Below are 9,819 nucleotides of genomic sequence, written 5' to 3'. Positions count from 1 at the left end.
ATATCTATTATCAAGCCAAGCATTATATTTTACGCAATTGTTTATGTATTCTATATTAAAAGGAAGGTATTTGAAGACTCTACCTGTCTAATCTGCAAGCAGAATCCAGAAACTATAGAACACATTATTTGGACATGCCCATCGGCTAGGGACGTCTGAGGACAAAGCACAAGAAAACTACAAAAGGCTAGTCCTCTTTTCAACAGCTTTAAGGATCTGGTGGAAGTCATGATGGACCTCCTGGAGCAGGATGACATGGTATCCTTTGCGACTACCTCTTGGTTAATCTGGAAGAGGAGAAATGAGATGATCTTCAGGAAGTGTTTCCTTCACCCACGCATCGTTGCTCAAAACTCAAAACACCTTGTGGAGGAATTGCAGCTGGCCAAACAGCAGAATAAGAAACTCACGGGCAAGGTTCAGCGACAAGCAGCCTGGGTTACACCCCCTAGGGGCAGACTTAAACTGAACTGGGATGCCTCGCTTGACAAAATCAGGTGCAGGGTGGGAGTGGGTGCTGTTATCAGAGATCATGAGGGGCAGGTGTTAGCTACTCTAAGGATGCAACATGATCTCTTCCCCGACCCTTTCTTGGCAGAAGCCTATGCAGCACTTCAAGCTTCCATCTTCTGCAAATCCTCAGGCTATAAGGGGATCATAATGGAAGGGGACTCTCTACAAGTGGTTAAGGGCCTAAACTCAGCCTCAGACTCACACACCTATGCAGGTCAACTAATAGCTGACACTAAAACCACTCTCAGTTCTTTCACTGCGTGGTCTGCAGGGCATACTGTAAGAGCTAACAACTGTGTTGCTCATGCTTTAAGTAAGGATGCCCTTGGCATCAGTGGTTATACCACAACTTTTGGTTCTGTCCCGTTATGTATTCGGACTCTAGTTTTCGAGTCATTGAATGAATGAAATTAAGAGCGTTTTCTTATCAAAAAAAAAAATATATATATTAATAATAAATTTATTGATATATTAAAAATAGAAAAATACTAAATATAATAACAGGAGGTAAGTTCTGCGCATTACATTGAAAAAAATATATATTTTACCATTAATATTATGTTTGGTTACGGGGATCATTTCAAATAATTTGAATTAATTTATAAATAATAATATTTTGTGAATTTCATTAAAACATATTTAAATATTATAAAATAGATTGAGATGAATTTTACTTTTTATGAAAAGTTGAAAAAATAACTCATAAATTATTAATTTGAAATGAAAATTTTTTTCATTTAGATTTCAAATTTTTCCATTTTTTTTAAGATGACTTTAGTTTCTCCTTTCATATAATCTATTATATTTACTTTAAAATTAATTTTACAATATAATAAAACAATATAATATATGCAAACTTACTTTTATAAAATCAATCTATCATTTTTCATTTCCTACCAATAAAACTCCAATGGACACCACGCGAGAGACAAGCAAATGACGATGAAATTAGAGATGCTGCTAATTTTCAAAACATCAATGATCACAACAATTTGAAATCTGCATTTCGATTGGCTTCTTTTTTTTCTAGAAACTAATTACAGTTTATAGTAATTTGTCAAAGATTTTCCATCCAGCTCCTTTTTGAAGAACCTCGTCATGTAGTCCGTCAACGTGAACTGCCGGTAAATTGCTGGTTTCTCCGGTGATATCAACTCCGGCAAGGGTCCATACAGGTCATCTCTATTGCTTGGGTTGAAGAAAACCGCCAATGAAACACGTGCTTCACCGTTCGAGTTGGCCAACACTCGGTGCTCAGCACTTTTGTACTCTTCATTGGACATAACCTGAAACCAAATTAAAATCCAGATAAAAAATTACAGATGAAGACGAGATAATACTTTCCAACCCTTCAGTTTCATAACTCTCACAAGGTTTGTCGTTCCAAATTGGAAGATTCAACTCGGAAGTCCAGAAATCTTTATCTGGAAACGCCAACTATTGTAACTGTAAGTTTAAGGTCCGTTTGGATAATGATGTTATCTAATCTCATTATTCAAATTATCAAATGTAAATATTTTTAATTTTTTTATTTATATTTTTTCATTTAATCATTATTAATTGTTATAATTTTTTTTTAACTTTCCTATAAAACAAAAAATAAACAACTAAATTTTTTCGTTTCAAAATAAAAATTATATTTTAATAAGATTTTAATTTTATAATATTTTTATTCACATTATTTAATAAAAAATATTTTTATTCATATGTTCTTTTTCAAAATTAAAAAAAAAAATCTTAAATTAAATTATTTTACTGCTATTTAGAATATTCTTATCCGATTCTTCATTTACTTAATTCTTAATTAAATTATAGAGATAAAATAAAAAAGGAAAGAAAGGAGATCTACGTACGGTTCCTGTAATAGCTTTTGATTTAAAAATGTGTACTGCAGTTTTCCAAATCATTCTTTTGATTTTTTTTTTATTTTAAACTTACATTTTAATAGAATATATAGAAAAGTAAGAAAAAAATTAAAAAAAAATTATTATTTTAATAAAATAAAGAAATGAGATGAGAAGAATTTTAAAAATATATAAATTTTTAAAAAAATTCTAAGAAATGTGATTTATAATTAAAATTTTAAAAAAATATATATTATAAAAAATCTGATACAAATATTCTTACAAATAATTTTATTATTATTTACATGTTTCTTATCTCATTTTACGGTTCAAAGTTCAAACAAATATTTACCCAAAAAATCTTGATTTTGAGAAAATTGATCAGAACACCAAGAATCCATCCAAAAGCATTCTTAATATAATAGATTATATTAATGGCTGGAATGGGTAAAATTGAATTACCTGAAGCAAATCCCCTATGTTGATAACAAGAGCCCCAGGGATGGGGTTAACATCCACCCATCCTCCACCATACCTGACCTGCAATCCCCCAATATGATCCTGCTGCACCACCGTCAAAATCCCAGGATCCGTGTGATAAGCAAGCCCAACCGTCAGATCTGGCTGTGGGCAGTAGGGGTAGTAGTGGCCCACCATCACTCTCCCTTCCAAACACGACATGTTTTTCAACCTCCCACTGTCTACTCCCAGCCCTTCACACAGCAGACCCGCTAAAAGCTCTCCCAGCCGTTTAATCTCTCGGTCCCACTCCATCACCTCGCTCCTGCATATCTCTGGTACTTCTTCCTCATCCGCCATTTTTGGACCCAATCTTATCTGGATAGTGTCCCTGGGGTATCATTATCGCTTTCTTTTCTCAGAAAATTGCCCATCAAATTCTAGGAATAATATTTGATTGCTTAACTGTAAAAAGAAAAAGTAACTTAAAGAGGACTCAGATGCCGACAGCCTTACCTCCAACTGGCCGCTTTGGAATGATACAAGTCGACGTTGGACAAGTAGGAAACGCCGGTGCCTACATCTCTACGATAGAACCGCGCCTTTGTCTCCGTTGGTTGCTCGTGGAAACTCCTGATGGAGGCCATCGTACGGTCCAGAACATCCAACGGGACGCCGTGGTTGATGATCTGGAAGAATCCGGAGGTGGAGGCGGCGCGTCTGATTCGGTCGATAATAACAGGGCGGCGGGGACCAGATGCGACCCCGGCGAGGTCGATGGCGGGGACGAGTTCGGTTTCTGGTACGGCTTGAGAGCTGGGTTTGAGGTCGGAAAGGGTCTCGGGTGGGTGAACAAAGAAGCGGGGGATGGTGGTTATGCCGGAGTCGACGAGACCTTTGACTCCGAGCTTGGAATCGTCGAATCGCTTCACCTCTTTCGCTCTGTCGTAGTTTTGGGCAGTACAGACGACGGCTGTCCTCTTGGGTTCTGGGCTCCGACCAGAGATCATAGGGTGGCGTCGAGTACCGATATGGGACAGGACGGGTGCCGGGTAAGTGGCCATGATTGAGTGCTAATTTCCACCAAACTCTGTGCTTCTTTCTTATTCCTCAATTTTCTGCTTGACTTTATGAGTTTTAACAGTCGTGCAAGTTGGAAAGACGTTTACAGCCGGACGAGTCTTCAACCTTCCTATTTCGTTTTGTTTTGGTTCGACCAAGAGACAATAATATTTTCCATTAAAAAACTCTGGGAGAAGCTACACGTCGGTTGGGTGCCTACTTTTCATCCATCAATGAAGCACTGCCACGTAAGAGGTGCAAGAAATTCTATTCTACACGTGTATGCATGAGAAAAAATACACATCATATTCCCCCTTTTTCTCGCCCTCCCTTCCCCCATCCTGACGACCACTCTTCCCCCGTCTTTCTTGCCGTTGGAAGGCAACACTATTGATAGGATCTTTGGGTGCCATGTCCTCAACAACTAATCTAATAGATCCTCGACCAGCTAGTGAGAAGTCATAACTTCTCTATCTAGGAGGTGGATTTCTTGCTTCTGCACTTATTATTGCTAATTTACGCTCTAAGTCACAAAGCTAGTATCTAGATTACAAGATTCACTTCATCTTTGAGCTTCTACCATCTCTGTATCAGCAAAGTTCCGATGAATTTGGATTCTCTTATTTCCCAAACTGCAGCTTTATCATGGCGACCTCAACCTTCATCCTGCACAGAGTCGGCACAAATCATTTCAAACAAAATCCTGATTGAAAGATTAGTAGCAGATAGGCCTTTAAACAAGCATCATGGAACTTCATTCAAAACTTTCTTATTGAAGATATAGAGACAAATAGTTTCATTTTCACCTTTAGATCTATGTAAGATAAGCTTAGAGTACGCAATCATGAAATTTCAAAGGACATCTGTTAATTCTAAAATCTTGCTCTACTGGGACCACCCTTCAAGAAATCGACCTAAATCATGCATCTTTCTATGTGCAAATCCATGATCTACCTTTAGACTATATTACTCTTGATAACGTTGTTGAAATTGGAAATGAACTTGGAAATTTGAACAAGGTGAAAGAAGATCCTCTTTAGCGTTTAGCCTTAAGAAAATTTATTAGAATCAAAGTTGAAATAAATGTCACTAAGCCCCTTCAACAAGGATTCTTGATGCCAAGGTTGGATAACCCCAAAATTTGGATAGCCATCAACCATAACAAATTGCTAGGGGTGGGCAGCGAGGCCTCGCACCCCGCTACTCCACCTTGTTTGCCCTCCTCCGCATACGCGGGGTGAGGTATCTGCACCGCAAGGGCGGGGGCCCCCACCAGTATGTGAGTCTCCTAGTATAGGCGAGGGACTGAGGGGTTGTGCTCCCGCTTCGTATGTTATATATATAATATATTATTTAATAATATAATATATATATATATATATATTTTTTAAAAATGAAACGACACCGTTTTGTACATGATAAAACGACGTTGTTTTAATAATGTATGGCTGAATTAAGTTACTTAATCAAACGACATCGTTTTATATATAACAAAGCGACGTCATTTCAATAAGACATGTCATGGACAAAACGACACCGTTTCATTAAGTGGCTTAATTCCCTTAACCCCCCCGAGGGTTGCCCCTGCCCCTTCAGGTTTCTCTCACACTCCTCTCTCTCTCTCTCTCTCTCTCTCTCTCTCTCTCTCTCGCACGATGCCATATGCACGGTACTCGAACTTCCATAGTTCCACTCTCATCGTCGTAGAGGTAAGTCACTCCGCAACTGTATTTACATTTTCTCAATTTTTTTTTTTTTTTTTGAGTTTTGATTGGAGATTGGAGGGAAAATGGGTTGAATCAGAGATGGAGGATGGAAATTTGTGACTTGTATGTTGTGGATTCATGGATTGTGCATGTTGATTCACTGTATTGTAGCTGTGATTGTGATTAATTCTATGAATTTGTTTTTTTTTGTAATTTTTATTGTTTCAGAAATCCTAAATCAATTTAAGATTTCGATTTAGGGTTCCAATCTGAAACCTTAATTTTTTTTTAGGGGTTTCAATGATTGGAAACCTTAAATTAATTTAAGCCGAAATTTTTTGTAGGATTGGAAACCCTAAACTGATTTAGGGTTTGGAAATCCTAAACCTAAAATTGAAAACCCCTAAATCAATTTAGGGTTTCGGATTGGAATCCTAAATTAGTTTAGGATTCCAATCCGAAACTCTAATTTTTTTAGGATTGGAAACCCTAAATTGCATTTAGGGGTTTCATCATGGTGTTACATGTTCATAGATGAAAATAGTTACATTAAAAAATGTTAAAAAATCATGTTAACACCATTAAAACAGGATAATTGAAGTGCAACAAATTTGATGAAACCTAATATGTTCCTATTTCTTTATAATGCTCCGAACATTTGTTGCCATGCTCAAATTTACAAAATTTATCACATACGATCCTCTTAGTTTGTGTTATTGAGAATTTGAGAGCCACTTTTTCTTTCCAAATAATTATGATTTTAAGGCATTTCCTTGGATGTACTGTAGCGCTCTTTGAAGTTGCCAAGTAAATGAGGTTGGAATTGAAATTGACGCAACATGTTAAAATGTGAATTAAAGGATTAAATTTAGGATTAAATTTACAATTTTACGTGGAATTTTTTTAAAATAAGAAGTGATTTGATATCATCGTTATTAATTTTAGTATTAATTCTTGTAGTAACACATGAGACGACGTCGAGCTCCACTGCAATGTAAATATGTGCTTAAGCTCGGGCCTCCCAAGTGTCACAGTCAAAGATAAGCCACAGCTAATAGTTCTCTCTTTAGAATATTCAAAATTTGAATTATTTGTTCATATTTTGTATTCAATGATTTGTAATATTGATACAATATCTCTTTGACACTTCTATATTTGTAATTTTATAATTGTTTAGCCTTTCAATTTTGTAATAGCTTAGTTATTATTATTAGTTTATTAGATATTAGATAGGTAACTTTTATTAGCCATAAAATCAATTACTATAGTGCAAACTTTGTTTTTTTAATCTGGTTTTTAATTTTTTTTCCTTTCTATTTATAATTTTATGGGCTGAAAATGGCCTAGAAGCTTTTTTGTGCCTAAAAGAAAAGTTTGTGGGCCATTTCAGGCCCATTTCAGCGGTTTTTGGGCCCAAGGTCTAGTAGGGGTGTTTGGGGGGGAGGGGGGGCGGATTGATTGCTTCCCAATCTGCACCCCGTTATGCGGGATGGGGTACCTCACCCCCGCACACCGCGGGCGAGGGACGGGGAAGGAATTCCCCATCCACCCCATGCAGGGGCGGGGGGAGGTCTACCCCACACCGTATGGTGCGGGTAGCACTCCTATAAATTGCCAAACTTCTGTTATGCCTGTAGAAGACTCGGTACTCTCAAGTGTTCTATAGTTATCTAAGCTCAACCCCCATAAGACTCATATATGGCCCATGGATCATAGCTGAATACAATAGTAGCCAAGGCACTTCTCAAGCATTTCAGCAAACAGATAAAGGGCAACATGAAGAAACTGAATCAATGGAAAAAATCAACCGAACCACAATGTTCTATGTAAATCCTAACAAAGAGAAGCAAGCAAGTTTTGCAAGTAGACAACAAGAAATCAACTATTTCGCAATGAGAGGTCAACACAACCTTGCTAGAGGGCAATCCGAGAAAGTCACGACTAACAAATCGGAATTGATAAACCTCACCCCTTCTTCTTCGGGCAAATGGAAATTCCATGTGAACGACTCTAGAAAACTCCCGAACACTGTTCTACTACAATGAACCAAGCTCATTAACTTCCCCACCAAGAAGAGTTAATATATTCACTGTTGAACCACTAACTAATCCTAAAACCTCACCTCATTCTATAGCCAAATCTCTCTTTTCACTTCAACTCCAAGTTCAGAAAAGCAGGTAGCAGGGGGGATAGTAGCAACTATACAGAGTACTCAAGGACTTAATCCATCGATAGAAGCAAGACAGCTGCCATGGAATTCTCAGTGGCAACAGATATACTTGGCAATGAAGGGATACAAGACTTAGCAGCAACCACACAATCTTGGACTCCACCAGGCCCATCAAGGTGAGCCCATCATCAACCCTTCTTCACCCACCAAGACAAGACCTCTCTTCATGATGCCACAAGACTATTATGCAAATAGGCTAGATAACATGAGCCCATCTTAATACACACCTGAAAGCCAAACATAAGTCATTAAAAATTCTCAGCAAACCAACATGGGCCCTATGTTCTTTTATTCCCCAACTGAGTCCAGCCCTTCAAAGGTTTAGAAATATAAACCTTCAACGCCAATTGACTCAACTAGCTCCTCTGTAGTGAGTGCTCCAAGTCCATCATCTCTCAAAAATGCAGAGTAGAGTCAACCTCAACTTACCATCCAACTGATTAAAGACTCAAGCCTTTTGTATGTTGATTTATCAATTGCATCATTGGAAACATCAAAAGATATAGAATGTGACCCAAGAGTAACTAGCCCCACTCAAGCACATCATCCTCCTGAGGCTTACAATACTCGAATGCATCACAAGACCTAAGCTCTTCTCCCTTCCAAAAGACAACAGGATGTAGAGTTTCTTGAAATTCCCAAAAGAAAATCTCAATGTCTCATTAAAATAGAGTCCATGGATGGCACAATCAAAAAACCACATTCAAAGGAATCCACAACGGCTCTCATTCTTCTGGAAATGCATTCAGGCATAATGGGCAAGGAAAAAAAATTAAAAGGGAAAGCAAGATTAAATCCTTATAATAGGCCAACTTCACACTCTCAAGGAAAGTCCAAATCAGCTAACTAGGCAAGCTTCAAAATGCCTCCACAAGCCAAATAAGAACATTGACTTGGAATTGCAAGAGACTAGCCCAACCCAAAGTAATCAGAAACTTAAGGGCTAATATTAGAAAATATAACTCGAAAATAGTTTTTTTGTCGGAAACCTTGGTATCGAATGATCACACCGTATCTATTGAAAATAGCATAGGTTTCTATCATTTTGTGAGCTTTCCAACTATATGTAAAAAATGGGGACTACTACTTATGTGGAGATCGGGTATGGATATTGAACCAGTCAATATTAATATGAATGCTATTTCCGCTTTGGTGTATTCGGATTCTTCTCCACCCTTGGCTAATTACCTATGTCTACGTTCCAGTGTAACATAATCTCAAAGCAAACTTTTGGAGTCATCTAGACTCAATACACCAAGCCTTTCAATGCCATTGGATATGTGTGTGGGATTTCAACGATGTGATAAACCAAAAAGAGAAACACGGGGGGTGCCCATTTCTTAACAATCACAACCGATGACTCAAAGCCATAATGGATAGACATGGTCTTCTAGATATTGGTTATTCAGGTCTACAATACACTTGGTTGAACAATAGAAGTTGAATGACACTTATCAAAGAAAGACTTGATAGAGCAATAGCAAATCAAGACTGGAGACTACTTTTTCATGAAGCCTCACTACAACATTTAGAGTCGTCAACTTCAGATCATCACCCGCTATTACTACACATGACCAACAACCAGAAACCTATCTCATCGTTCAAATTTGAAGAATTATGGATTCACGAACCACTCAATCAGAATATCATCCGAGAAGCATGGAACAAATATTTCCAGGGCAATTTGGCTTATATACTTAGTCGAAAAATTCAAAAAAGAAGCCCTCAAACTCTGGAACAGGAATCACTTTGGGTGCATTCAAAATAAAATTCAAAATCTGGAAATAGAGCTGCTAAAGGTTCAAAGTAAGCCAATGAGGGAATTTATCCAAGAAAGAGAAAAAGATCTTCAGCATAGCCTCCATAAACAAAGAGAATACGAGGAATCTTTGTGGCGTCAAAAGTCAAGAATAGCATGGCTCACTTCAACTGACCTCAACACCAAATTCTTTCACTTATCAACAACGATCAAAAGAAGGAGAAACTCAACCGACGCCATCAAGCT

The 9,819-nt window shown here is 37.6% G+C and overlaps 2 protein-coding genes across 2 annotated transcripts; one reads left to right on the top strand and one right to left on the bottom strand.

The window, feature by feature from the left end:
- The first annotated feature begins 231 nt into the window (after nt 1–231).
- On the top strand, nt 232–921 carry LOC122310285. Its single transcript, XM_043124168.1, has one exon. The coding sequence runs from the start codon at nt 232–234 to the stop codon at nt 919–921; it is 690 nt and encodes a 229-aa protein (XP_042980102.1).
- Nucleotides 922–1,440: 519 nt separating this feature from the next.
- LOC122311257 (1-aminocyclopropane-1-carboxylate oxidase homolog 4-like) lies at nt 1,441–4,039 on the bottom strand. Its single transcript, XM_043125733.1, has 3 exons — nt 3,333–4,039; nt 2,820–3,207; nt 1,441–1,799 (listed from the first exon to the last, which is right to left on the bottom strand). Exons 1-3 carry the CDS (start codon nt 3,878–3,880, stop codon nt 1,551–1,553), a joined length of 1,185 nt encoding a protein of 394 aa, XP_042981667.1. The 5' UTR covers nt 3,881–4,039; the 3' UTR covers nt 1,441–1,550.
- Nucleotides 4,040–9,819: the final 5,780 nt, after the last annotated feature.

This window comes from Carya illinoinensis, chromosome 5 (assembly GCF_018687715.1).
Source record: "Carya illinoinensis cultivar Pawnee chromosome 5, C.illinoinensisPawnee_v1, whole genome shotgun sequence".
NCBI classification, from domain to species: Eukaryota; Viridiplantae; Streptophyta; class Magnoliopsida; order Fagales; family Juglandaceae; genus Carya; species Carya illinoinensis.
This window is presented reverse-complemented; position numbering and strand designations above follow the sequence as displayed.